Here is a 27726-nt window from a genome sequence, read left to right as displayed (position 1 = left end):
CGATGATGGAAGGCTGAAGCTGAAGGTCGTGCTGTGGGCCTTTGATAACAAGCTAATGGTGAGCCTCATGGATGGAGGCGGGGGGAAGAGGGGATACTACCGCCGCCGGCCGTGCTTCTTGTGCTTGCCGCGCTTGCGCTTCGCATTGCGACGGGCCTGCTGCTTGCGGGTCTTGGCGAGGTGTGTGGCCTTGGCGGCGGCGGCGCGGGCGACGCGGAAGGCCTGTAGCCGTGGCGCGTGGGCGGGATGGGCGGCGATGAGCTCGTCGGCGGCAAAGTCGGAGATCGTCGCAAAGTCGTACGAGTAAAAGAGGACGCGCGAGACTTGGTCGTCGTCGAGGGCGCGACGGCGGTCGACAACGCGGTTGACAGCAAGGCTGCCGCCGTCGCGGATGATGGCAGACGCCAGGCGGGCAATGTTGATGGCATCGTCCATGCCCGAGTGCTCCCGGCCCTCAAACTCCATGCCGATCGCCTCGAGCATGCCATTGAGCCTGCGGGCGCCGTTTCGGTAGTGGCGATGGTATGTGTGGCGGATGTCGACCCACGACCGCATGTACCACGGAAACTCGACGCGCTTGCGCTTGCACTCGCCAGCCACAAAGTCGCGGACGTCCCAGGGGCCATCACAGGCAAAGACAGTCGGCTTGGCAGCGGTAAAGAACTCGTTGTCGTCGAGCCAGGCATCCAGGGCGTGAAGCATCTCCTCAAAGCCCATGCCGGCATCGACTTGATCTTGGGTGATTCCGGTCAGCTCAGTGCAGAACTCGGAGAGGATGGGATTGGTCGTCGGCTTGAGGTATGTGTGGAACCGTGGGCTCTCCAGGATCTCGCCCTCGCCTGTCATGACCACCACCGGGAACTCAATGATCTCATGCGGGTACTTGCTGTTCCGCTCGGCCTCACACGTCGCCTCGACGTCAAACACCAAATAGTAATCATACGGCTGTCGGCCTTCCAGCTCGCCACCTTGTCCGCCTCCACTAGCACTGCCGCCGTCTCTGGAACCACTTCGCCTCGCTCCGGACCCGGTCCCGAATACCACAGCTTCCTGTGCATCGTCGCTTCCAGCTGCCATGATGTGGCCCGCTATGTGAGCGTCTGTTGAGTCAAGTGATTAGTGTGTGTATGTGTGTATGTGTGTGGGGGTGCTCTTTGCAGTGTTCTCACCGGTTCGACAGCAGCTCCAATGGAACATCTCATCCACACCCTCACTCCCTCACTCCATCACACACACACACACACACACTGTCTCTCCCTCTCTCTAGCGGCGGCGATATCTCACTCACCAGAGATAGGTTTTACGCCGCGCCCACAAGACAGGGCATTCGATCTCGACGCAAGCATCGACGCCTTCGACACCGGCGGCTTCGCCGACGCACTTGAGACAGATGGCGCGGAGGCGAGCACGCTCGCGCTCTTGCGCATGGGCGCGCATAGCGACGCGATAGCGGGCGAGGACCGGCGACGCGGCGCAGGTGGTGCAGTAGTCGGCGGTGCCGATGACGTCGGCCTCGCGGCAGGCTGGGCAGAGGCGCGACGCGAAAAATGTGGCAATGGTGGCGCCGGGCTCGTCACGCGTAGCGCGTGGCCTGTCGCCAGCTGCGCGCCGGATCTTGCCCAGCCGCGCGTACCACATGGCGACGTCGACACCGATCTGCGAGAGGACTCGATCGAGAGCAGCGTTGACGTTGTTGACGCAGTAGTACTTGGCATTGATGACCAGCGAGAGGTCACGAAGCACTTCGCGCGGATCGACAACCTGCTCGTACAGCTTGGCGTCCGGCGGGCCGTACACCACCAGGTACGGGACCCGCTCCTTGTACCGCGGTTCGGCCCGCGGGTCGCGGCGCATCCGCCGCTGCGCTACCAACGCGACTGGCGGTGGAACCCGCCCAGCGGCATACGACCCGAGCTTGACCTCCTTGGCAAACATGTACTCGCGCATGTCGAGCGCGTCGGCGTGGATCGCCCGCCACTCGCTGTTGAGCACAGCCTTGATGGCGCTCACATCCGACGTCTCAAACAAAACCCGCAAGACCTTTTCTAGAATCCGTGACGTCACCGGGGCCGTGTCGCGTCGCACCGTCTCGATGCCCTTGGCGTCGAAAATCGGCTCGGTCTGGCCCTCGTCCTCCCACGCGTAGCCGACGTAACGCTTTTTGGTCAGCAGTGCGCACGGCAGGTATACCTTTTCAAACTTGAGCCGGATCGGCGCCTTGTACCGCGCCGTCACCTGCGCCGCAATCTCGCGCGCAATCCGGAAGGCGTCCATCTTGGACGCCCCTGCCAGCCGTACAAACACCGAGTCGGTGTCGCCGTACACCACCCGCGCGCCCCAGTCCGCGTTCGCCTCGATGTAGCGGATCGCATCCTCGAGCGTCTCGCGCCCGGTCTGAACAATCGCGTCCGCGAGCTCAATCATTGGCATTCGGCCTGAAAACGACGCCGTCGTGTAGCCATACGTCACGTTGGCAATGAGCTTGAGCGACTCTTGTCGCGCATCAAGCATTCGCGCCAGAGCCTCGTGCCCCGCCGCCCGCGCCTTGCTCAGCGCCTTCTTCACCATCACCCGCGTCTCCAGCAACTCGGAGAGCATTTTGGGCAAGACGCCCGGCCGGAGCTCCGGCTTGGTAAAGAGCACCGAGTTGGGCGCCGCCACCAGAGCCTCGCTCCGCGCCAGACGCGCCGTCTCGCCCATTGCCAGATGATATGCCGTCACCACGCCAAGTTCCTTGGTCTCTGCGCCCGACACCCGCCCGAGCGTTGTCGAGTAGCAGTAGTTGTGAGCAATGATGACCGACGGATAGAGCGAGGCAAAGTCAAGGACAACGACAGGATCGGTGTAGACTCGGGAGACTGGCTCCATGATGAGCGGCACCGCCTGCGCTGCCGCCATCGCAGACACCTGCTCCGGCGACGGCGAGACAAGCACGTAGTTCCGCGGCTTGGTCAGCCGCATCAGCATGCTCTCCACACGGTACTGCGAGCCGCGCGAGAGAACCGAGAAAAAGTCGATGCCAAACACCCGTGCCTGCTCCGACGTCCGCCCAACAAAGTTGAGCTTGTCAAAGATGGCCAGCACATGACCGGAGCGCGCCAGTACCAAGTCTAGCACCGCCACCCGTCGTCGCGAGCCCGCCAGCCACCATCGGGTCACCCGGGCGGGAGGATAGACAGGTACCCGCGTGTGGAGGACTGATTCGACAACCGCGGCGTACGAGTACATCCGCAGCGTGAGCTCTTTCCGCAGCAGCCGCCACGCGTTGAGCACAATTCTTCCCGAGACGTGAATACCCGAGTTGTGCGAGAGTCCATACGCGTCGCGGTTTGCCGCCGCGTCGTAGTAGTTGGCTCCGGCTCCGCCGCACCGGCCAAGCAACTTGCACAAATTGTATCCGAGCACGCCCGCGCGCTCAATGAGGAGGCCCCAAGAAGACTGCTGGACCTCGTACCCGGTCAAGATGTCCGGGTCCATCTGCCGAACAAGCTCGACCACCGCCTCGATGAGCAGCTGCTCGTTGGCGACGCTCCGGTACCGGACGCTGCGATCGAGGCCGTACCGCCGCGGATCGCCGCCGTCCCCGGCCTTTGTCACCGCCATTACGCCACGGATGTAGCTCGGCGCGCCGCGCGCCAATGCGAGGTCATCGTCGCCAACTGTGTATGCTACCGCCACCAGTGGATCGAGTCGCGGATCCGGCAGCAGCTCCTTGCGGGTCGTGAATACCACTTCCAGCGAGAGCGTCGTCAGGTGCTGGTTGTCATTGAGCGTCATGATCTGCGACGGCGTCTGTGAGCGCTTCGTTGTCGTCCCGGTATGAAGCAGCGGCTTGATTCCTCTGGACACGCGCCCACCACCCTCAGCCCGAGCGCTCAGTGCCCCGGGCGACGGCGGGAGTTGGATCGGGACATGAGTCTGAACCGCGGCAGTGTGAGCCACCACACACGGCCGGAGCACAGGCACCGGAGCCGAGTCTGGCACTGGGTACGGCGTCGTCATATGCCGGAACGTCCGACCCGCCGACACCGTGATTCGCCGGCCCATGTCGGCCGGGTCGGAAAAGTGGATCCGCGGGTGAACATACGCCAGACGCGGGAGGCTGGTCATGGCTGGTGGCCGCGCTGCCGGAACCCAGTGCGTGGTGCGGCGATGGCGGTGAGCCGATGCCGCCGTTGGCGAGCTCGGCCGTGGGAGTGGGTCGCGAAAGCAGTACGCAGCATTAGAGAGTCGCGGCGCAGTCGCTGATGCCGGTGCCGGATCCCAGAGCGCGAGTGAGTCAAAGAACCGCGTGCCCGGCAGTGCATCCGAGTGGTGAACACAAGGTCGGGCGAGCGCTGCCGGCGGGGCCGGCAGTTGGCTCGCAACCACTGTCATCGGCGTCTCCAGCGGCGGCTGCACAGGCCTGCGGCGGGATTTGCGGTGGCGACAGGTGCCTCGACTTCCTTCGCCAACTCTGCTCCCACCGTCGAGCTGAATCGAGGATGCCAGAGTCATCATGGCAGCCGCATAGGCCTCGGCCGTGAGATTGTTGTCGGCGTCTGACTCGGACGCCGAGCTTGACTCGGACGCGTGTGCCCAGGCAAGTAGCTCGTCGAGGGCACCGAAGGCGGGCTGCGAATGTGGAGCATTCTCGCCATCGTCGGCATCGTCGTCGAGCGCAAGCTGCATGCCCGCGACGTGCGGTTCAGACGGCGAGCCCGAGATGCCGAGCGCCGACTCGAGATCAAACGAGAGTTGCGATGCGTGGGTCGACGAGGCCTGAGAGTTGGTGGTCGGCGAGGCCGCCAGCAGCGGCGGCAGCTCGTCAGCCACCGGCGGCGAGTGGCCGGCGACAAGCGAAGCCAGGTCGCCGAGAATTGGCTCGACCCACTCATGAACAATGGGCGAGCGCGGCGGAGGGTCTGGCGGCGTCGGCGCCGGTTCCTGACCGGACAGCGCCCGGCGAAGCGCTTCATCCTCCCAGATGGCGGCGAGCGACGGCACGAGCTTGACGCCCGAGTCGACTGCCAGGTCACCGGATGGGATGGTGCGGGCATTGACAATGTCGGCAGCGCGGATGTCGACCTCGAGCTCGGTGGTCGAGAGCCGCTGGACCGACGTCGGCATGCGCTGGTCGGGGACGAGCGCTTCGGCAGTCCACACCCGGTACGCAATCTTGAGCTGCGAGAGGCGGGCGTGGGTCGGCGGCGAGGTATCAAGCGGGATGGCAAACGAGCCTGGCGTGGGATGGGCGACGGCGGTGTCGTCGTCGATCGGCGTCGGGCCAAGCCGCCAGTCGGCGTCGGCCTTGTACAAGATCGGCGAGCGGAAAGCGACAGCGTCGGCGTTGAGAAAACCCATGCCATAGAGGTTGTAGTCGATACAAAACTGGAGATGGTACGGAACATGGGCCTCGTACGGCTGCATGACGCGACCGAGGATCAGGCCCTCGCGCATGAGCTTGACCATGGCGCCGAGCGAGTACGGCGAGAGGAGCTCGATTTTGAGAAAGACGGCGTCGGCGCGGGCGTAGCCGTAGAATGGCTTGCCTCGCACAAGCGTGATGGCACGAACATGCTGATCGACCGATGCCGAACGCGCAGGCCCCTTTCCGCCTCCTCCGCCGCCACTGGCCGCACCATTGAGCGCATCCTCGATGGCTACAGCCAGGCGCTGGATGAAGGCGTGGACCGGAACCAGCGAGTCCGCGTTGGCCAGATCGTGTGGCAGCGGGATGAAGGCGTACGGGTAAACGCCGTGGATGTGAGCGGTGACTTTTTGCCCGGCGGGCGTGGCGCCGTAGACCCGGATGACCGGGACCCTGTGGATGGCGCGCGAGCCAAAGTCGGAGAAGCCGTCGTCGTGCGAGTCCAGCGGCGGCGCGGTGTAGCTGTCGATGCTAACTAGCCTGACCGAGAACAGCGGCGTGCCCGAGGACGCCGACTGCGGTGAGGGGTTGCCATGAGTGCATGCGGCGAGGGTGGAGTGGTGGTGGCTGGGGTGGAGTGGTGGTGGGGTGGTGGTGGCTGGTGACGCCGGTGGACGGCGGCGGCGGCGGCTGGCTCGGCCAGCCTACGCTCACGTACGGCGTTCATTGTGTCAAGCTCTCTCAATCGCCCGACGGGGCGGAAGGGAGTTGCGGCACGTGGCAGGCATCCATGATCGAGTCTATCCAAGATGCGTGGCGGTCGAGGCCGAGCGCGGCGTAGGTAGATGCAAGGGCGGCGTATCGGGCAGAGGGGTCGAGCGAAGCGACGGCGAGATCCATCTTGCGGAGGCAGTACGGGCAATAGCCGAGTGAGCCCGAGTCTGGATCGCTTTCGTCGGGAAGCATCGCGTTCATGATGCAGAGGTGGAACGGACAGTGGTCGAGGCCGAACATGTGCGAGGCCTCGTGGGCGAGGGTGCCCAGCAAGTGGGCAAAGCCGGCCCGGGTTGCCGCACCACCAAAGTGCGCAGTGCTGACCACGGCGCTGCCGTTGCCGGTTGCCCGGCCAAGAAGAATGCCCGAGACGTCTTCGTCGTCGTCAGCCTCATACAGATCGTCAGCAAAGATGCCGACAAGGCAAAAGGCGTCTTGTGGGATGTTCTCATCGAGGACCGCGATGGCGTCCATGGCATGGACCGCGGCGCGGCCGTCGACCTTGCGGACCCTCAGCGGATACGCATACTTGCCCATGATGAGATCGACGGTTCCGTCTTTGCAACTCCGGGCGCTGTTGTCAAGCTCTGCCGGAGGCTCGATGCGGACCTGCATGCCAAAGAAGACCTTGACAAAGGCGACTAGCCGCTTCATCTGCACTTTGCCTCCGAGTTGGGCAAACGTCGCCTTGCCCCAGCTCTGTGCAAAGGAGCCAGTGCCCGGCTTGCGCGTCACGATGGGCATGATGGCAAAGACGTCCTTGGTCCCGGGCTGCGGCGCGACCCGGTCCATGACCTCAAACTCGCACACATGCTGCGGCAGCTCCTCATCCTCGCGCACATGTCGTGGCGCGTGTGGAAAGTGTGCCATCAGCGCCTGATTGTCCAGTCCAAAGTAGCCCGCCACGGCATTGTCGTCCATCGAGCCGTCGAGGGCGCCGACAAGCGCAAACCGGCGCCAGTCGAGAACGCAGCCTGCTGCGAGACAGCCGCGGACGTAGGCCTCGGGTACAACCACGATGCCTAGCCGCATGGCCTGGGCCAGCCGATCGTCGTCCTCGTAGTTGTAGCCCTGCACAAACACGTCGATCCGCTTGGAGAGCGTCTTGAGCACCTTGGCGCCAACGCTCGCCAGCTCGGCCGCCAGCACCACCCGCTCACTCTCGGGACAGGTTTGCGAGAACACCACCCGCCAGCCTGCCAGCCCTTGCCCTTGCCCTTGCCCGTCTCCCGTCGAGCCGCTTCTGCTGCTTGCGACTTGACCTCGCCGAATCCGTCGTCCGCGCCCGTCGCGACGACATGGTCAGTCGCAATCGAGAGAGCAATGGCCACCACCACACCCGTACCTGCCGAGGTACCAACCACAGAACAGCCAATGCCATCGAGAAGTGGTCACAGCCATGATCAGTGCAGAACAGCCCAGATCAACTGAACAGGTACATCCCGCCGAACAGTACTGGCAAAATGCCTCCACCAGATCATGGCTGACCCAAGGTGCCGGTCGACTTGTCCCCCGTCCCCCCCCCCTCCCTTGTCCTGGCCATGACCCCGTCCCAGGCCTCACCGTGACCCGCACCCACACCCTCCATCACCACCATCACCACCACCACCATCACCACCACCCCACTCACCCCCCTCCCCTCCACCCGGCATGGACCTCGCTCAGACACTCCGCACGGCGGCGGCGGCCTTTCGTCGCTACGCCAGTCCAGCCTCCTCCTCCTCGTTGGCGCCGGCGTCGTCGTCTGGTCCGCGCAAGCCGCGCCATGTGGTGGTCTCGGCCACCCGCGGCATGACTACGGTCGCTCCGTTCGCCCGTATGCCGCAAGCCACAGCAGGTGTTGCACCTGGACGGATGCCGATGAAACCGTCGCATCCGTCACCAGCGCGGGAGCCGTCCCAGTCCGAGTTGGCCATGCCGGCGCTGGAGACGCTCGTCGCCGCAGCTGACGATCGCTCGCTGCGCGATGCATCACCGTACTCGTCAGGCGTATACGCCGGCCTCGCGGAACTGCTTGATGTCAGTCTTGCACGTGGTGTTCTCTCGGATCGATGCTTCCTGGCAGCCTCAATTGGCGGGGCGGCGAGGGTGTGCGAGGCGCTGATGGCCACGCCCGAGTTTGAGTGGGACCACTTTGCGCTGGCGGCCTCGCACGAGCTCCTCGCTGGGCTGGTGGCTCGGCTACTGGCCAAGGATCCGAAAGTCGGACTGTCCTCGCTCCGGTGGCTGGTTTACACCATCTACGAGAAGGTGCCCGGCTTGCGCAGCCACGCTGTGTCGGCCGCGATCCGCGGCGTGCGCCGGTATGTGGGCGCGCCCGAGAGCGGCTCGCCGTTTGGCGTTGCTGCACTCTTGGAGGTCTTTGCTGCCATCATTCGCGGCCTAACGCCGTCGTCGCCCAAGCTGCCTGCCCTCTACGGCATGCTCATGTCGCTGCACCTTCCGGACGAGATGGGCTCCGACTCGGACGCGCTCATCTCGGTCTACCACCCACAGCTTGTCTTTGCGCTCCTCCAGCTCATTGGCCGCGACCCGGGCAAGTACGGGCCTGCAGCGGTGGCCGCCGTGTGTGGGCGGCCGCGGGCTAGCGCAGGTGCGCCACCCGAGACCAAGTTTGCACCAGCTGAACGGATCTGGCCGTCGGCGCGCAACGCCAACTCGGCCAAAGTCGTCCTTCTCATCCACGAGCTCGAGTCACTCATCGAAGCTCTCGACGAGCTTGGTTTTGCGCTTGTGGTCGCGCCAGTCCTGGCCAAGCTCAGCAGCTGCATTGGCTCGCTTGCGGCTCGCATTGCTCAGCGCGCGCTGCAACTGTGGGAGAACGACGCGTTTCGGAGCCATGTCGGGAGGCACACTGCACGGGTCGTCCCGCTTGTTGTTCCGCTCATCTGTGGTCCGATTGCCGAGCACTGGAACCCGTCGGTGAAGCGGATGGGCGGCTCGATCCTAGAGATACTCCACGGCCAGTCGCCGGTCGACACCGAGGCGCTGGTGGAGCGCTTTGCACCGGTGGCCACGCCCGACTACCCGTCGCTGCTTGCGGCTCTTGCGCCACCCCGTCAGGCGGCGTCGACAAGTGCCGTCGCAAGCTCGAGCTCCGGTGTGCTCTCGGCCGCGTCGCGCGCGTCGCTCGTGCCCATTGAGCTCTCATCGTTCCGCGAGGAGCTCACGTACTTTGACTTTGTCTTTGGGCAGGTCCTCGGCGAGGGCCCGTTCTCGGTTGTCCGCTATGCCAAGCACGTCGAGCAGGGCAAGTCGTTCTCGGAGTGGATTCCGTATGCGGTCAAGATGGTCGACACCCGCGGCGAGGCCAAGTGGTCCGAGCTCGCCGCGCAAGAGGCTGCCGTTCTGCGTTCGGTGGCCCACCCAGGCATCGCCAACTTGGTGGCATCGTTCACAGACACGTCGGACCGGGCGTACATTGTGACCGAGTACTGCGGCGGCGGCGACGTGTTTTCGGCGCTGGTCAAGCTCGGCTCGTTTGCGCCGGGGTCGGCGGCGTATGTGGTGGCTGTCCTCGCTGACGTGCTCTTGCATCTGCACTCGCTCGGGCTTGTCTACGGCGACCTCAAGCCGGAAAACGTACTCATCACCGATGATGGTCGAGTCAAGCTCTGCGACTTTGGCTCGGCCGCGCCGGCCGCTGACTTTGCCACCCGCCTTGCCGCCGCTGGCGAGTCGTTTGAGGCCGGCATGTGGGGCATGACGCTCGAGTACCTCCCACCGGCGGTGCTGACCGGCTCCGAGCCGCCATCGCCTGCCTCGGACGCGTACGCGCTTGGCCTTGTGCTCTATCAGCTGTTGGTGGGCCGGCTTCCTGACGACGCCGGCGTAATCACCTCGACAGCCGCCGTCTCGTTTGCCGCTGACGACCCGCTGTTTGGCCACGGCGCTGCAGCCAGCCTCGAGCCCGAAGCCCGCGACGCCATCTGTTTCCTCCTCAACGGCAAGGCTGATACGGATGAGCTTGCTCAACTGCCGTTTTTTGCCTCGGTTGCGTGGGATGCTCTCTACACCGCCAAGCCTCCCAGTCTCGGTGCCGTCGGCGTCGCCAAGCCGCAGACCGATCCACGTTTCCGCCGGCGCAAGCACTCGATCCTCCGCTCGCCTATGCCATCCAAGTTCCAGTTTGAGTCGGCGTCGTTCACTGACCTCGCACCCATCACCGAGGATCTGGAGGCAGAGGGTGTGTCCGACTCGCCGACCCGCGCTGCCGGGTCGTCCTCATCCAGCGCGCCGCTGTCATCGTCGCCAGGAACCTCCAGGGCCCCGCGCCGCCACCGACCCCGCCTTCCGCGCCCAACTGCCACCGGTGCCGTCAAGCGTGCACATCCTGCCCACTCGCTCGAGCCGCTGAACGAAGAACCCGGTGACGAGACCGGACTCGGCATCGATACCGAGCCCCCGCTCCGCAAGCGATGAACATGATCGCCGTGGTAGCAGTGTAGGCGACGGGTACCGCCGCACGCGAAATGACCAGCCAATGGAACACAGATAAGGCAGGCACCGCTCTCCCCCTCCCCCCACCCCCTCCCCCCTTGCACACACACACACACACACACACACACACACATACATACATACATACATACACGACGTCAACATGTGCCGGTTCCTGCTATATGTGGGCGTGGACCCGTTGACAGTGGCCGAGGTGGTGACCCAGCCACGGCACTCGCTCTGTCGGCAGACGCTGTGGTCGGCCCAGCTGGTCACGGGCTTTGCCGTCCATCTCGATGGCTGTGGGCTCGGATGGTACTCGCTCCACGAAGATGACCAGTTGCCGTGTGTGTTCACCTCCATGTCACCGGCCCACAACAACGCCAACTTGCATCGCCTCGCCAAGGCCACCCGATCGCGCATGTTCATGACCCATGTCCGCTCGGCAACCACGGGCTCGCTCTCCGAGGCCAACTGCCATCCGTTTGCCGCTGGCAAGCTCCTCTTCATGCACAACGGATCCGTGGGTGCATTTTCCGCAGGTGTCAAGCGCAAGCTGCTTGCTTCGCTCAGGGACGATATCTACGGCGGCATCCTCGGATCCACAGACTCGGAGCACATCTTTGCCCTCTTCCTCAACACCTTTCCGCAGGGCACAGACTTTGATCACCTCGATCTGGTCCCGGCCGACTTACTTGCCGCCCTCTACGAGACGGTGGCCCAGCTGAATGCATGGGAGGCCGAGGCTGCCGCAGACCGTGGCGTAGACTTTGTCTCTTACCTCAACATCGCCATCTCGGACGGAACAACCTCGGTCGCCACTCGCTATGTCTCGCGCAACGGGGTCATGTCTGACTCGGACCCGTCGGTCTCGCTCTACTTTGCCACTGGTTCGCGCATTGCCTCTGTCCCTGCGCCAGACGCCAAGCCCGGTGATGCGCTCACCGACTGCACCATGGTGACCGAGAACAAGACGCCGTCGCTGGTTGTCATTGCCTCGGAGCCGCTGTGGGACTCGGACGACTGGCTGGCAGTTCCGCAGAACACAGCCATGGTCGTCACCTCGCAGATCGACGTCTGGTGCCTGCCGATGCTCGACGCGACGGCCGTCCCCACGCACAGGGTCCTTCCCGCTCCGGCTCCACCCGCATCTTTTCCGAGTCGCACAACTGGATCGATGCCACTCCACCGACCTCGCCACTCTCTGCTGCCGCCGGCTCCTTTGCCTTCCCGCCCGCTCTGCTCGGCTCGCCGGTGGGTCTCGGAGTGAGCGGCGCCGCCGTCGTCGATCCACTCGACCCACTCGCCGGCTTTACCCTCCCGCAACATACAACATGTATGGTACTCGCCGAGCTTGCCGACAAAGCTGCTGTCGCCGCTGGTCTCTCAAACGGCGACATCCGCATCTTTGACACAAGCTCGTATCAGCTGGCTGTCACGCTGACGGGCCACGTCCGCGCCGTCACTTCGCTGCTCTTTCTCCAAGACTCGGATCTGCTGCTGAGTGGCTCGGCCGACACATACATTCGTGTGTGGCAAGCTTCGCCTCCGCATGCCTGCTTGGGGCTCTTTAACTCGCGATCCGGGAGCGTCATCTCACTCGCCGTCGCCCCGGACGCCGGCCTCCTCTACGTCGGCATGCACGATGGATTCATCCGCTCACTTGTCCTTGACGATCTCCTGGCTGCGTTGAGCGAAGAGAGCCCCATCCCGGTGTCAATGGATGCAGTGGCGGCGGCAGACAATCCGATTCCACTCATTCGCCAGCCGTTGCGGCTCCACCCGCCTCCGGCACCTTCACCGTACGCCGCCGCGGCCAGTGAGAGTGCAACTTGCTCTGCATCTGTGTGCACTCCGTGTGAGCGGCCAGTTCATGCCACCGCCAACTCGATGCACCGCGGGAGCGTACTATGCATGGCGTACGATGCAGGCGCTGCGAGGCTGTACTCGGGTACTGCCACAGGTTCCATCTCGGTCTGGACGTCGCCGGCGCTGCAGCATCGCGAAGCACTGCTCGAGGGCCATGCGTCATCGGTGCTGGCCATGGTGCTTGAACCTGGCCGTCGGCTCTTTTCAGGCGCATCTGACACCACTATTCGGGTCTGGGATCTGACATTTCCTGGTCCGCCGTTTTGCCTCCGGGTCCTCTCGCGGCACTCGTCGGCAGTGGTGGCGTTCGCCAAGTGCGCCGACAACCTGGTCTCGATCGGAAGTGGCGGAGATGTTTGCGTTTGGAGCCTCGGCTCGCTCGCCTGTCTGCGACTTGTCCACGTCCCGCACGAACCACTCTATGGACTCATGCTCGGCTCGACGTTGTGGATCGGCGCTGCCAACGCACGATGTGCCGTGTATGACCTCGTGCGACATACTGGGGCGGTATCGCTGGTCGAGAGCCCCGCCGCCAGCTCATGTGCGCCGCTGCTCGACCAGCTCGGCGCAAGCGAGGTTGTCACGACCGAGGCGCTCATTGCGATGCTTGGCGAGTTTGTGGCCCACGCATCGGTCTCGGGCTCCCCAGCACGTGCATCGGCATGCCTAGCGGCGGCGCGGCACATGTCAGACGCGCTGCTTGCACTCGGAGCGGACGTCCGCATTGTGCCAAACCCGACCTCGCCGCGACGAAATCCGATTGTGCTGGGGCGGATCGGGGCCGACCCGTCCAAGCCGACGCTCGCCTTTTACGGACACTACGACGTGCAGCCGGCATCGCCCGACAACGGGTGGGAGAGCGACCCGTGGACGCTCACCCCGCGCGACGGGTATCTGTACGGGCGCGGAGCGTCAGACGACAAGGGGCCCATTGTGGCCTTTCTCGCGGCTGTGGGCGAGCTGGTGGCTCACGCCAAGTGCGGCTCACTGCCAATCAACGTCGTCTTTGTGGTCGAGGGCGAAGAGGAGTCAGGCTCGGCCGGTCTCCGCGAGGCAATCGAGGCCAACAGCGAGCTCCTGGGTGGCGTCGACTACGTCCTCCTCTCAAACACGTACTGGGTTGGCGACCAGGCGCCGTGCCTCACCCTCGGCATGCGCGGGGTCATCCACGTTGCGCTGACCGTCACTGGCCCGCCGCGCGATCTGCACTCGGGCGTCGACGGCGGAGCGGTCCGCGAGCCGCTGGTCGACCTTGTCCACGTCCTGGACGGCTTGTTTGAGGACGGCAACACACGAGTGGCGGTACCCGGCTTTTACGTCGACGTGACCGAGACCGCGCTTGACCTCAACGTCCACGACTTTGACCTCGACCGCTACCTGGACGAGATTGGCGTGGCGCCCGGGGACCGCGACGCCAACACCGAGTCTGTGCTCCAGCGGCGGTGGCTCCTGCCGTCGCTCTCGGTCCACGACGTCCAGGGCTCGTTTACCGGTTCGGGCGCGTCGTCGGTCATTCCGCGACGGGCGACGGCCAAGGTCTCGATGCGGATTGTGCCGGACCAGAGCATCGACACTATGATTGCGCGGCTGCAGGCCCACGTCGACGCGGTCTTTGGCGAGTTGAACTCGACCAACAGTGTGGCCGTCAAGGTGGTACAGGCCGGAAAGTGGTGGTCGGCGGATGCCGAGTCGCCGCTCTACGGCCTCGCAGCAGAAGCGGTGGAGGAGGTCTGGGGCGCTCCGCCGCTCTTTGTCCGCGAAGGCGGCTCCATTCCGGTCGTGCCGTACCTCGAGGAGACGCTGGGTGCGCCAGCGCTGCACATCCCGATGGGCCAGGCGTCGGATAATGGCCATCTCGCGAACGAGCGACTCCGGGTCACAAACCTCGTCAATGGCAAGCGAATGTTCCGCCGGGTCATGGAGGGCCTTCCGAGCCTCGGCAAGGTAAAGACGACCGCATCGTAGCGGTTGCTGAGGATTTTACTGAAAAGCGAGCTGGTGAGGCACGCTGCCAGCCGGCGGAAGCAAGGACGCGAGCGGCATCAATTGCGCTTGCCCTGCTTAAGGGTGAGAACCTCGCCGTCGTAGCGGACGCCCTTGCCCTTGTACGCATCGGGCTTGCGATGGCGGCGGAGTTGGGCGGCAAACTCGCCGACCTGCTGCTTGTGGATGCCCTCGACAACAATGGTGGTGTCCTTGATGACCTTGACAGCGAGTCCGTCGGGAATGGGCACCTCGACATCATGCGAGTACCCGAGCTTGAGCCAGAGGACATCGTCGTCGGGCGCTGCAACCGGGGCCCGGACCGAGCCGTCGTCGACAAGGGCCTTGCCCTCGGACGGCTTGCCGAGCCAGGCGCGATAGCCTACGCCTACCAGGTTCAGGCGCTTGACATACCCACGATCGAGGCCCTCCAGCACCGAGGCGACCGCCGACTTGACCGTCCCAAACAGAGCCCTCTGCCGCTTGGCCCGCGGCTTGGGCCGGATGGCGTGGTGGGCGCCGTGCTGGACGAGGTCGAGGTCGGCCTCGGCCTCGAGCAGGGTGCCCTGCGGGACAAACATGGCGGCCTTGAGCGCCGCCTCGGCCAGCGGGCCCCTGAGCGGCACGTCGTCCGCCATGGCGCCCTTGACCAGCGTCTCCAGCTCGCTCCGCCCGCCCGTCACCACCGCTACCGCCATCTTGCGGTAGAGCGCAGCCTGCTCGAGCTCGGTCAGCGAGCCGGCCGCTCCGGCCGCCGCCGCAAAGCCCCGCGTCCGCGTCAGCATGCTCCAAGACTGCAGCCCACGCAGCATGTTGTATGTATACGAGGGTGAAGGGGAGGTGAGTACTTTGGGAGGTGGGGTGGTGACCAATGCGCTCGCTCGCCAGCGCCTGCGTGCCTCGTGTACTCGACGCGTAACCCCGCTGGGTGGGATGGAGTCGGCGAGGGGGGCGCTTGCCGTCTGCCGAGTGGTGGCCGGAGGCCGCTGTCCACCGGCCGACGGAAAGTCAATCGACGACCACGCCATGCAAGAACGAGTGTTCCATGACACGCTCGTGTGTGACACACCTCGCTCGGCGACCAGGACTCGCGCGCACGGCTTCTATCGGCCTTGGCGGGCGCATGGGGATGATGAGAGATGCCATACTGAAGGCACTCGTTGTTCTCTCTGTGGTGTATGTCTCCGCGGATCCATGCGCTGCTACAGGTGCTGCTCAGCCCGCCCCGTTCATTGCCGTCGCCAGAGGGTGCCACTCTCCCCCCGCCTGTCCGCCGCATTCAACGTGCCTCGAGGCGTCTAGCACGTGCGCGTCGCTCCTTCCGGGCATCCCGTCGCCGCAGCCACTAATGGCGCGGACACCGCTGGCGCTGATGGTGGTCTTTGTGCCCATTGGCTTCGCCATTGTGGTGTGCGGCGTCGCTGCAGCAGCTGGCGCGGTCCCGCCGGCCTCGGCTGCCCGCCACACCACCGCCCGCCCGGTAAGGTGGGGCTCGCCGCGGCTCATGGCCTCGCGAATCGGCACATCGGACAACTTTTGGGCAGCAGTGCTGGTCGGTGTTGTAGCCGTCCCGATATCTGCCGTTGTCATCGGCTGCTCGATCGGGCTCAGCTCGCGGGCGTCGAGCCTGCCGGCGGTCTCGCCTGCTAGCGCCGGCGACCGTCGACCGTGCGGGGCGCTCGATGATCCGGTTTGCGAGCCGTTCCTCTGCAACACCCGCGCCGGACTCTGTGGTACACGCTGCACTGCAAGCTCTCAGTGCTCGCCTGGCGCTGCTTGTCGTGGTGGGACTTGCGTCATTGCAACATGGGCCCGATCGGTACCAGGCATTCACAAGCCAGCCCACTCGCAGGCGACACTGTGGGGCGTGGCGCTGGCAGTCGCGCTTGGCACCTTTCTTATCGGCACGCCTTGCTGCTTCTCGGTCGCTTCGTTTTTGTTTCCGGTCCACCTACGCCCGGTCATCTGCGTCATGTCATCGATGGTGAGTGTGGTTCTGGCGTTCATTTTTGCGCTCTCGGTCGGGCTGAACATGGCCAGCCACCTTGTGACTGTGAACTTTGATGGCATTGCAGGCAACGGGACGTCTTGCGCTGGCCCGCACGCCTGCTATCCGTACACGTGCGACTATGGGAGCCGCGCATGCCGGACCCGCTGCTCTTCCTCAGATCAGTGTGTGACCGGCTATGGCTGCTCGGCCGCCGGTGTTTGCGTTTGGACTGGCGGCGCCGGCCTCTCTGTCCGGCGGTACTCGCCTCTCGTGTTTTGGGTGAGCTCGCTCTCCGCGGCAATTGGCCTCGGGTTGCTAGTGGTGGTCTTAGGCGTGGGTGCCGGGTGGTGTAGCAACAAGTGCTGCTCGCCTTACTCGTATCGATCGCGGTGGCGGCGGCGATGGCGGCCGATCTGGCTCTGTAACTCGTGGCTCGCGTCTGCGACATGTGGTGCCATTGTCGGCTTTGCTGTCGTCGGCATCGCCATGCTCGTTCTCCGAGTGCCGGTGCCTGCGCTCGAGCCGCCACTGACGGCTGCGGAGCGCGCGAGTTCGCCTGCCTGTGCCGCCGTTGACGCGCCGGTCTGTGCACCGTACTGGTGCGACATGCCGAGTGGGCGGTGCCGGCGCTCGTGCCGGCACGACTTTGAGTGCGCCGGGGCGGGGCTGGCGTGCGATGCCGCGTCCGGCAAGTGTGTTGCTACAACCCATCACGCCAGCCGGCTCGTGCTCCGGCGATGGCTGGCGGCGGTGGTGGTGCTTGGGGTGGTGACGGCGGTCATGGTGGTGTGTGCGTGCTTGCCGGGGGTGCTTGTGCCCTGGGCATCTTCCAACGACGTGGTGCAGTTGTTTGCGGTCGTCGCTCTGGTGGCTGTTGGCGCCGGCCTCATTGTGGCACTTCCACTCTCGCTCGTACGTCTTCGGGTGCGGCTGACACGGCCACCGGAAACAACGCTGCCGGTTGCACTCACAAGCTGTGTCGGCCTCTCCTCGCCGAACTGCTGGCCATACTACTGCCGCGTTCACAACAGGACGTGTGCGATTTCATGCTCATCGTCGCATGAGTGCCGCGGCGCCATGGACAAGCGGCTCACTTCACAGCTCCCATCCGGCATGCACGTTGCGCCGTACTGTTCCCACGAAGGGAGATGTGTGCTCGCACCTGCGTCGGCGCCGCTGTCGTTTGGGGTGACAGCCGCGAGTTTGACAGCCATCGGGCTCGGGTTGCTTGTGGCCTTCATGGTAGGGTTCTGCCTCTGCGCGCGGTGCTCTTGGCGACATAGCAATTTGTACGGGATGCGACGATCGGCGGTGGTGCTCGCGGGCGCGTTGTCGTTTGGCGTTGCAGGCCTTGTCCTCGCCTTTGTGACGATCCCGCTGGTAATGGACGTGAGAGTCGACAAGTCATTTGTGGAACTTCCGTCGTCGCTCTCGGTCGACGGCAAGAGTTGTGGGCCGATGCCGTTTGACGCCGGCTGCGGTAGCTATGTGTGTGATACCCGGACGCGCAAGTGTGCGACAAGTTGCTTTGGCGAGCGCACCGGCTGCGGGTTTGGCAGTAGGTGCAAGCGTGGTGTGTGTGTGGCGGGCGATGATGCCACGCCGCGCATTGTTGCGAGCTGTACTGCTGGGCTTTTCGCGCTCGTGGCGCTGATGGCGTTTGGCTGGCCCGGCGTGTGGCGGCTGCTCGTCCGGCGTCTGCGTGCTGGTGAGCACGCACGTGCGGCGGCGCTACTGGCGGCTGAGGAGAAACAGCGGTTGATTCCCAAGGTCCGAGTCGACGTCGTACCGGTGCGCGGATACGGTGCGCTGGATGTCGACCCATCACGACCGCGGCTCGCTCGAGAGCTACCTCCGCCGCTGTTGGTGGGCGCAGGCGTGGGCTCGATCCAGCTGGCCGGCTCTGTGAGCTCGGACGACTCGGGCGAGTCAGGTGCGTCTGGTTGTGGGGTGCGGACGCTGCCCGAGTGCGGCATTTGCTTTGGTGACAACGTCAGCGTAGCGTTTACCGTTGGCTTTTGTGAGCACGGATACTGCGCCGGCTGCGCGCAGAGTGCGGTACGCGACATGATCGAGCGTGGGCAGTTTCCAGCAATGTGCCCGGGTTGCCGAGCCCAAGACTCGATGTCCCCGCGGGCGCGCGTGCCGGCCCACGTCATCGAGCATCTTGTGGCTCGGGGAGTGGTTGATGCCGAGACCGGCTCGCGGTGGGTGGTCCAGTCGCTGCTCGGCGCGGTTCCCAAGGGTGAGACTACGTTCTGTCCCGGATGCGAGCTGATGTGCATCAAGCCGGATCTCTCCGGCAAGTCGCAGCGCCAGCTTCAGCGGTCGAGCAGAGTAGTGTGTCCGGGGTGTGCCACCGATTGGTGTTGCAACTGCTCGGTGCCATGGTTCCGGCATGCCGGGCGCTCGTGCGACTCGATTGCTGCCGACGAGGCGACCGGCCGAGACGCAGCGACGCTCGCGCTGCTGGGCGCGACGTCAAAGCCTTGCCCGCGGTGCGGCGCGCTCATCTCGCGGCCGCGCGGGCACTCGTGCCACCATGTTGGCGGCTCGGCCGGCGCATGCTGCGGCTACTCGTTTTGCATCGTGTGTCTACAGCCGCACCCGTGCGGCCGCGAAGACCACGGCCTGTTCTGTGATGAGCGGTGCGACTGCGTGGCGTGCCCGGTGTGTCGGCCCGGGGCGCCGTGCGCGCTCTGTCCCGGTGACGACCGTTGTCCGTCGTGCCACCCGCCGGCTGGGTCGTCTGTTCCGCCGCCGGTTCACGTTCCGGACCCAATCAACGGCGTCGAGGACATTCTCGCTATCCAGGCCGACCTTCAGGCGTTGATGGACGCGATGGACGCGCCCCGGGAGCCTTTCATCGCTCGTCAGCGATGGCGCCGTGACTCGTCATCATCCGACTCGGAGGGCTTTGTGGCCATTGCACCCGAGCAGGCTGCCGCCGAGATCGTGGGCCACGACGTGGACTTGGTAATGGAAGTCACCGGCGTCGATGCCGCCCAGGCCGCTGACCTCCTTGCCGCCTCACGCTTCAACGTCCAGCTCGCCATTGCCGCCTTCTTTGACGCTCAATAACATGTTGCCACCGCACGCTGGGCGCCGGCCTACACTCGACCCCGACTCTCGTCGTACACCACCCGCGAGCACCGGTGTGTACACTCTGCGCGCGCGACGCAGAGCACCACGACCCATCCCTGTCGTTCCACTGGCGCTCCCTCCACTCCCTGCCTCCACCCCCACCCCCCCCCCCCGCTCGGTGGCCCAAAAGGGTCGTAGATTCGTGAGTCTCGAGCCACCGACACCGACCACGCCACGCTGCCATGGCGACTGCAGTGGCGCATGGCTTTGTACCGGCCTCTTATTCTGCTTCATCATCGTCGGGGGATGGGACTACGTCTGCTACAGTCGCAAGGTTCGCTCACAAGACCGCACCGCGGCCGCACGAGGTCGTCTTTGCGGTTGCTGCGGCGTCGCCGGTCTCGGACTCGGGTGCCGGTGGCGAAGCCTGCTCGTCGTCGGCGTCGCCCACGCACGGAGCCTCGGCGAAGCAGCAGTGCCACGAGCTACTCTCGCAGCTGCCGAAGCGCCAGCAGTTGGCTGCGGTTGCGCTGCTGCGGCGGCGTCCCGGCTTTGGCTCATCGCAGATCGGCGGCGAGCAGTCGTCGTCCGGCTCTGCCGAGGACGAGTCGCTGCTGAGGCGGACCGCGAGCGCACCTTCTGCACTCGTCAAGCGCGTCGATGTCTCGAGCGAGCTGGACCTCATTCCGGTTCCGGCGTCGCTTCCGCATGTGCTGGAGCAAACTCTGCCTCCTGGCTCGGGTAAGCGATCGCCGCGAGCGGCGAGCACCAAGGCGGCGGCAACTGATGTCGTCGCCATGGACATGTCACATGCGCCTGCACCCCAGCGCCGCACTGCGTCGCCCTTGCATGTCTCGCCGCCGCCGGAGCGGATCTCGGGCTTGACAATCTCGACGTCGTCGTCGGGCTCCGACTCGGAATCGGGGGTAGGAGCTGTGACCACGCTCTCGCGTCCTTCGCCGACACTGTCGTCGCCTCCTCGACGCATCACTCCGCCCCGTCGGCTTGTCATACTCTCGTCATCTCCCGAGCCCTCTCGCGGGCAACAGCGCAACTTGCTACGCTCATCCGAAGCGGACTCGTCGCCGCTGGGAGCTGGGCGGAGGCGCAAGCGCAAGTCTCGTCGGTCACCAAATGGCGGCGAGAAGCGGCGCAAAACCAGTCACCCAGCTCCCGCACCATTGGTGGCTGCGGTTCTCCCAGCCGCACTCTCGATCTCGGGTGCGGACCCGTTCCGGCCGTGGCGGCCAGTGCCGGCTACGTTGCTAGCGGCGCCACTGCGGGCGCCGCTTGCAGTGCTCCGCCAGCTTGCGCGGGCTGACGTAGTTGCGCTCTTCCATAGCTCGCCGCCGTCATCGCGCGCGGTCCAAATTGGGCTTGTGCTACACCTTCGCGATGTGGTGTTGCCGTCGCTCGGTGCGGCTCTCGGGCGGCTGCCGGTGCCGTCGCGGCTGGCGGCAGTCCAGCATCTGCTTGACACGGTGCCGCTGCCTGTCCACTGGCCAACGCCTGTCTCGCTCCCGCACGTTGCGGCCATATTGGTGTGGGGCACCGCGATTGAGACACTGGCGGGCGACGTGACGTTTGTGATGGACACTGCACTACCGGCGATTCTTGTCCCGCTTCGTGCGGCGCTGCCGTCGGGCATGCCGATTCTCCAGCATCCGCTGTCCGGGCTTGCAGCAGCGGCGTTTGCAGCGTCGCCAGCGCCGCTTGATGCGGTGACCGGCCCTCATAGCGGGCCGCTGCTGTCGTCGCTCGAGCTGCTTGGGTGGATCCAGCCTCTGCTGCCAAAGCTGGTGCATCCGTGGCGGCTGCTTGTTCCGCACATCGCGAACCGGTTGGACTCGCTCGGGCCGCGCGCGCTTGACGAGATGCTGGCGTGGGTCGAAGCGCTGGTGGCGCCGGTGGGGAAGTGGGACCCGCCGCCGTCAGACTTTCTCACCTCGGTGTGGGAGGCCTTTCGGGCTGCACCGAGCTCGGCGTGGCTCACCCTCGGCCCGCCGACGCTTTCGGTGTGCGTGGCCGGTAGCGGGTTGTCGATTGCGGGCGAGGCGCGCGAGGCGCCTATCGGACGACTCCTCCATCTGATGGCGTGCGCGCTGTCGTCGCCGTTTGCAGCAGACACCCACCCGCGGCACGAGCTCTCCGAGTGGGACGCCAAACGCCTTGCATCGACGATCATTGTCGGGCTCGATGCCAACCTCGAGCTGGCGACCGGTCTGGACCAGGCGATGGCGGCGGCTCAGCTGTCGCTGGCTGTGGTGCTGGCATCGGCGGTGCCGTGCGAGACGGTCAACTCGATCCTTTCGCGAGTCTCGGCGCTCATCTCGCCGGCATCGGCATCCAACTCGGCGCACGGGCTCGCGCTCTCAGCGCTGGTTGTTTTTGGACGGGTGCTGCAGAGCCGGGGCATGCGGCTCGAGCCGGTCATGCCTGCCATTGCCGACCGGTTGGAGGCAGTGATTGGCGCTGGAGCGCCAGTTCCAATAGTCACGGGCTACTTGCAGGCAGCTGCGAGTCTGATCGACACCGCGGCGCGCCGTGATCCAGTCACGCTCCTTGGAGAGCACCTGCTCATGTCGCCGCATATTGTCGGCTTGCTCGCGCCGTCGGCGCCGGCGGACCTTTGGGTTCCGGCCATCACGTTCCTCATTCACATGGTGAGTCTTGTGCCGCCGCCGCTCCCGCGACCGCCGGCCTCGCATGATGTTGGGCGTGATGGCGGCGGTAGCGAGGTCGAAGCGGGCAGCCAGTGTCCGGCGGACAATGAGAGCCAGGATTTGTTTCCCGAGTCACAGATGTCGTCGGCGTCGGCGTCGGCGTCACTCTCGTTTGACATGGGGGACTTTGATGATGTTGATGCACTGGTCAACGCGCACGTGGCAGAGCAAGAGTCAGCGTCGACTGCGACGGCGCTGCTGGACCAGGCGGAGGTGACCCTGCTGCGGATCTCCGCGCGCGATCTGCTCATGGCAGTGTATGCAGAGTTGTGCGCCAAGTCGACGGTGGCGCACGTTCACTCGGTGCAGTCGTTTCTGGTGGCAACGGCGGCGCTACGGGCGGTGACCCGTCTGATGGGCGTGCTCTCAGAAGCCGTGTCCCGCGACGGGCGGTCGGCGGTGAGTGCGGTCGTGAGTTCTCTTGGCACCCAGTCACCTTGGCTGGTCCGAGATGGCGACGCGCTGGCGCGACTTGTCCCGGTAGGGTTCTGGACCGCGTTCCTCCACCACGGGGCACGGACGCCTGCTTCACTGGTCAGCCCGATAGCGACGGAACTCATACACGCGCTGCTTCTTGCGGCTGTCGATCCGTTTGCGGTCGACTTGCCGCGGCTGTTTCACACGCTCGCGTCACTGCCATCGACCGCAGCGTTGATGGGCGGCCGTGCAAAGGCTGCTGAGCTCTGGGCCAAGTTCTCCTTTGCCGGCGCCGGTGAGCTGGAGCATGCAGACGAGGACGCTGTCGTGGCCATCGATCCCGCGACGGTGGTCCTGCCATGGCAGGCCGAGCCTGCTGCGTGGACATTGCCGCGGCTGCAGCTTGTGAAGGCCGTGGTGAGCAGCGTAGTGGCGGGAGCCAGCTCGCCGGGTGAGTGCCTCGCGATGGTGCCCGATGTTTGCGCGCGGGCGTTGAGCGAGCTCTGCAGCCGCGGGACGACACCCGGGCCCGTGGCTCGGGCGTACGAGGGTTTTGCGCTGGAGGTGATGGCGATGCTGGCGGAGCAAGCGCCACTGGCGCTTGCGGACGGTGAGTTGTGGCACAAGACCCCGTTGTACGTCCTCCTCCACCGGTTTGTCATTGTGGGCTCTGGACTCGAGATCTCGAGCGGGCGTGGCAAGCTGATGGCGGCGGTGATGGGTGGGATTGGCAAGCTGATTGGCGCTGGCGCGGCGCATGCGAGCCGAGCGCTGCACGAGTGGACGGCGCGGCAGTTTGATGTGCTGCCGTCAGAACGGGCGGCGGCCCAGGCCGACAGCTACTTGCTCCCGGCCGTGGCTGCGGCGAGTGCGAGAGGCGGGTCCGAGCTGGACACGTTCAACAACGCGCTAGTCGACTTTGTAGTGGGCAGGCACTGGAGCGGGCGGAACGTGTCGACGTCGCGGATGCGACGGCTGCAACTATGGATGGCCGAAGTGATTGTCGCCAATCCGCGGACAGCACCTGGGTTTGTGGCGTCATGTGCGGCGCGGGTAGTAGGCCCGCTGCTGGCCGGGGCGCGGCATCGGCCGTGCGCCTCGCTCTATGTCCGCGTCCTGCCGGCGACGCTGGCGGTGGTCAAGGCAATGATCAAGACGCTGAGCGGGCCGACACTGTCAGTCCTCACACCTGTGCTCGCAGCGGCAGCCGAGGTGGTGAGCCGGGTGCTGTTTGATGTCGGCGACAAGACGCTGGACCAGGTCCTGGCCGTCCTGCACACCACGGTGACCGACGAGATCCTGGGCGACATGGCGGCGCTAGAGGCAGAGTCGCTGGCGTCGCTGCCGCAGCGCGAGGGCGTGGATCCTGCAGGCGGACGTGGCCCGGTCCGCCCGGTCATGCTGCTGCGAAGTGAGCGCGGACATGCGGCGGCCGCCGCGCCGTCATTCCTCACGCGCGCCACGTCGCTGGTGGCCGAAGCGCTCGGGGTGATTGTGGCGTGGCGCAAAGTATCGTCGCGTTATCGGCCGTGCAAGCAATGGCTCTCTGTAGCCGTCAAAACCGCGGACGCGCTCTTTGCGCCGTCGTCGCGGCCAGGCGCGCATCCCGTCCTTGCCGCTGCCCGCCTCGAATGGCAGGCTGTTCGGGCTGCTCTAAGGTAGCGGAAATAGACGCATGTGCGAGCGAGGGGGGTCGGAGGGAAGCTCTGTTCGGCGGTGCTAGCTGCTGGCTGGTACCACTACTCTCTCTCTCTCTCTCTCTCTCTCTCTCTCTCTCTCTCTCTCTCTCTCTCTCTCTCTCTCTCTCTCTCTCTCTCTCTCTCTCTCTCTCTCGCTGAGAACGGGCTACGTGACAAGCACATAGCAGAGTGGGAGAGAACGACAGCGGGTTGCAGTATGGATGCCATGGAGATAGCGGTGGCGACGGCGCAGCCGCTGGTGCCGCTGTCGCTGGAGGCGGTGAATGGTGCCGAGGTGGGGAGCGGCGGGAGCGAGGAGACGATGGCGGCGCTGCAGACGACGACAATTCTGGCGGCGCTGGCGCAGCGGACGGCAGCAGCGAGTGCGGTGCGACTGGTGGGGGCGCGTGGTATGAGCATGGCGGCGCTGGCGGAAGAGAGCAAGGGAGCAATGGCTGTGGCGGCGGCGCTGGACGAGGTGCGGGCGCAGGTGGCGCGGGCGCATCTGCCGGTGGCCTCGGGCGACGGATGCGGCGGGTGGTGCCTGGTCCACGGCGACGGAGTGAGTGCAGGTGGCGTGAAAGAGCAGCCGCTGTTCCATCTGCTGGCTGAGGGATACGGCTGGGACTGTCGTGAGGCGTCGATGTTTGCGGCGGTGATGGTGCTCTCGATGACGTCGGCGGTGGAGGAGCTCGGCTTCCGGGCGCCGGCGTTCTACGGCGATCACTCGGGCGGGTATGTGCTCCAGGCCGAGGCTGCGATGCGGCTAGCGGGCGCGAGTCCACGGGCACTTGCGACTTTCCTCGATCCGGGGCGGGCGCACATGAAGGATGGGCTCATCCAGGTCGATGCGTCGCGGCTGCCATCGTCGACGCTCTGGGTCTCGTCAGAGTTCCTGCTCGCGCTCCATGGAGTGACGCTCGGGACCGACGCCTCGCTCAAGCTGGCATCGACCAAACTCGGCGAGCTGACCGGGCACGATGCGCTGACACGTAATCCGGGACGGGCGATGGGTGGTGTGTCCAGCGGCGCCGATGACGACGAGACCGCGCTGCTTGCCGAGCTTGACGGACTCAGTGACGACGGGTTTGATCCGGACGCGCTGGTGGCGCAGGCGCTGGCGGATGCTGGAGTTACGATGTCGAGCCCTGGCGCGAGGGGCGCGGGAGGCGAGGGTGACGACGGCGGTCTTGCGGCGTACACGACGGATCTCGAGTATCTTGTGGACGAGTTCGAAGTGGTGTACCTGCGGATGCAGGCGTGTGACAACGCGCGGCAGGTGCGGTCTGCGGACGACGTCAACGAGATGCGGATGTTCCAGCGCGGGGCGACGAGCTCGCTGGCGGCGAGGACGCGTGAGCTGGAGACCAAGTTACAGGTTGCGGAGCAGAAGATTCAGGTTCGGGCGGCTGCGGCTGAGGCGGCGGGCTTTGTGCCACGGCTGGAGGTGCTTGCGCGGTCGTCGGGGCTCTCTGCCTTTGAGAAGTTTGTGCTTGTGGCGTGCGCGGCGTTCCACACATACGAGCCGATCCGAGAGCGGAGCGCAAGCATCCGGTCGTCGCGGATGATGCTGATGGGAGGAGCGTTCCAGGTCTCGACGCTGCTCTCGCTCTATTGCTCGACGCTGGAGGAGCAGGTCGGCCAGCGGTCTGCGTTTCTCAAGAACGCGCCGCTGCGCGCGGACGGCTACATCAACGTGGTGTCTACACGCGGCGCGTCTGACCTTGTGGACTGCGAGGTCTCGATCGACCGGCGCGTGTTGGACCACATCATCGGGCTGGCGACGCCGTTGTCAGAGGTTGTGGAGGGCACGCACCTGTACACGCCCAAGGTCACGTTTGACGACGTGGTCCTTCCGGTCAAGACGCGCAAGGCGCTGATGGACACGCTCGGTTCGTACGAGCAACTCTGTGCGCTCAAGGCCTCGTTGGGGCTGGAGGAGCTTGTGACGTATGGGAGCGGCATGGTGCTCCTGTTCCATGGACAGAGCGGGACGGGCAAGACGCTGACGGCCAACTGTGTGGCGGCGCACCTGAAGCGCAAGGTGCTGCTCGTCAATTTTGCGTCGCTGGCGGAGACGACGGCGAGCGTGGGCTCGGCGTCAGATGCGGTGAAGCAGGTCTTTGCGGAAGCCAAGATGCATGACGCCATCGTGCTGTTTGACGAGTGTGAGTCGCTGTTTATGACGCGGGCGCGCGGCAAGAACGCCAACTTGCCCGCGCTCCTCACACTCATGGAGTCGTTCGAGGGCGTGTCGATTCTGGCGACCAACATGGTGAACGAGCTCGACGAGGCCACGTTTCGGCGAGTCCAGCTCTCAATCTCGTTCTCGCTCCCGGACCACGTCCTGCGTGCGGCGATCTGGCGGCGGCACGTGCCGGAAGGCATGACTCTCGCCAACGATGTTGACGTCGACGCGCTGGCGCTCAAGTTTGAGCTCCCAGGTGGGTTCATCAAGAACGCGATTGTGGGTGCGCTATCGAATGCGCTGGCGCGGGCACGGGCCGAGGGTGGCAGCGACGGAAACGGCGAGCTTGTGCTGACGGCGGCGGACTTTGAGGCTGGGGCGCAGGCACAGCTCGAGTCGATGCTACGGCAGAACGCGTTTGAGCGGCGGGTGCTGCCCAAAGCAGGGCTCGACTCGCTGGTACTTCCGGAGGCGACGAGTGCGGTGATGGGCGAGATTGTTGCGGCGCAAAAGGCGGGGCGCATTCTGACGACGCAGTGGGGCTTTGAGGCGGCGACGGCGACGGTTGCGCTGTTCCACGGCCCGCCGGGAACGGGCAAGACGATGGCTGCCGCGGCAATCGGGTACGAGACCGGGCGGGCGCTGCGGGTGGTCAACTGTGCTGAGCTGGTGTCCAAGTACGTTGGCGAGACGGCAAAGAACATCGAAAAGGTGTTTTCCGACGCAGCTAGTGCGTCGACGATCCTGGTCTTTGACGAGGCCGAGGGTCTGTTTGCGGCGCGAACGGCCGGGGCGAGCGCGACAGACCGGTACGCCAACGTTGACACGGGCCTGCTGCTTTACCACCTTGAGAAGTTTGACGGGATGGCCATCCTCACCTCGAACAACATCGAGGCACTCGATCCTGCGTTCCTGCGGCGGATCCGGTATGTGGTCAAGTTTGAGCTGCCGTCGGCGAGCCTGCGTGCGCAGTTGTGGCGGAGCTCGCTGCCAGAGACGGCGCCGCTGGCGGCCGATGTCGACTTTGCCGCGCTTGGCGCCAAGTATGAGCTTGCCGGAGGCGACATCCGCAACGCAGCGTGGCGCGCAGCGTGCACGGCAGCCGGAAGTGGGGCGGGCGCCATCAGCATGGCTCATCTCGACGACGCCGGCGAGCGCGTGTCTGCCGTGGGCGAATCGAGTGTCCCCGAGTACATGTACATGTAGCGCATAAATAGTTGATGGCAACC

The 27726-nt window shown here is 65.3% G+C and overlaps 7 protein-coding genes across 7 annotated transcripts; 4 read left to right on the top strand and 3 right to left on the bottom strand.

Annotated features, from left to right (window-relative positions):
* Positions 1-96: 96 nt before the first annotated feature.
* Positions 97-6077, bottom strand: AMSG_12260 (uncharacterized protein; the record flags this gene model as incomplete). The annotated part of the gene is made up of 3 exons (XM_013899354.1): positions 97-1050; positions 1339-5925; positions 6069-6077. The coding sequence occupies 3 exons, from the start codon at positions 6075-6077 to the stop codon at positions 97-99; spliced, it is 5550 nt and encodes a 1849-aa protein (XP_013754808.1).
* A 14-nt stretch (positions 6078-6091) lies between these two features.
* AMSG_12259 (uncharacterized protein) lies at positions 6092-7505 on the bottom strand (the record flags this gene model as incomplete). Its single annotated transcript, XM_013899353.1, has 2 exons — positions 6092-7279; positions 7482-7505. The coding sequence occupies 2 exons, from the start codon at positions 7503-7505 to the stop codon at positions 6092-6094; spliced, it is 1212 nt and encodes a 403-aa protein (XP_013754807.1).
* Positions 7506-7774: 269 nt separating this feature from the next.
* AMSG_09397 (AGC protein kinase) lies at positions 7775-10546 on the top strand (the record flags this gene model as incomplete). The annotated part of the gene is made up of 2 exons (XM_013899310.1): positions 7775-7924; positions 8027-10546. The coding sequence occupies 2 exons, from the start codon at positions 7775-7777 to the stop codon at positions 10544-10546; spliced, it is 2670 nt and encodes an 889-aa protein (XP_013754764.1).
* A 181-nt stretch (positions 10547-10727) lies between these two features.
* Positions 10728-14398, top strand: AMSG_09396 (WD repeat protein; the record flags this gene model as incomplete). Its single annotated transcript, XM_013899309.1, has 2 exons — positions 10728-11639; positions 11687-14398. The coding sequence occupies 2 exons, from the start codon at positions 10728-10730 to the stop codon at positions 14396-14398; spliced, it is 3624 nt and encodes a 1207-aa protein (XP_013754763.1).
* A 77-nt stretch (positions 14399-14475) lies between these two features.
* AMSG_09395 (50S ribosomal protein L6) lies at positions 14476-15228 on the bottom strand (the record flags this gene model as incomplete). Its single annotated transcript, XM_013899308.1, has 1 exon — positions 14476-15228. The coding sequence occupies one exon, from the start codon at positions 15226-15228 to the stop codon at positions 14476-14478; it is 753 nt and encodes a 250-aa protein (XP_013754762.1).
* A 536-nt stretch (positions 15229-15764) lies between these two features.
* AMSG_09394 (uncharacterized protein) lies at positions 15765-19487 on the top strand (the record flags this gene model as incomplete). The annotated part of the gene is made up of 4 exons (XM_013899307.1): positions 15765-16149; positions 16243-16537; positions 16760-17538; positions 17755-19487. 4 exons carry the CDS (start codon positions 15765-15767, stop codon positions 19485-19487), a joined length of 3192 nt encoding a protein of 1063 aa, XP_013754761.1.
* A 245-nt stretch (positions 19488-19732) lies between these two features.
* AMSG_12258 (uncharacterized protein) lies at positions 19733-27725 on the top strand (the record flags this gene model as incomplete). Its single annotated transcript, XM_013899352.1, has 3 exons — positions 19733-20457; positions 20596-24288; positions 24526-27725. The coding sequence occupies 3 exons, from the start codon at positions 19733-19735 to the stop codon at positions 27701-27703; spliced, it is 7596 nt and encodes a 2531-aa protein (XP_013754806.1). The 3' UTR covers positions 27704-27725.
* Position 27726: the final 1 nt, after the last annotated feature.

This window comes from Thecamonas trahens (assembly GCF_000142905.1).
Source record: "Thecamonas trahens ATCC 50062 unplaced genomic scaffold supercont1.46, whole genome shotgun sequence".
Lineage (NCBI taxonomy): Eukaryota > Apusomonadida > Apusomonadidae > Thecamonas > Thecamonas trahens.
This window is presented reverse-complemented; position numbering and strand designations above follow the sequence as displayed.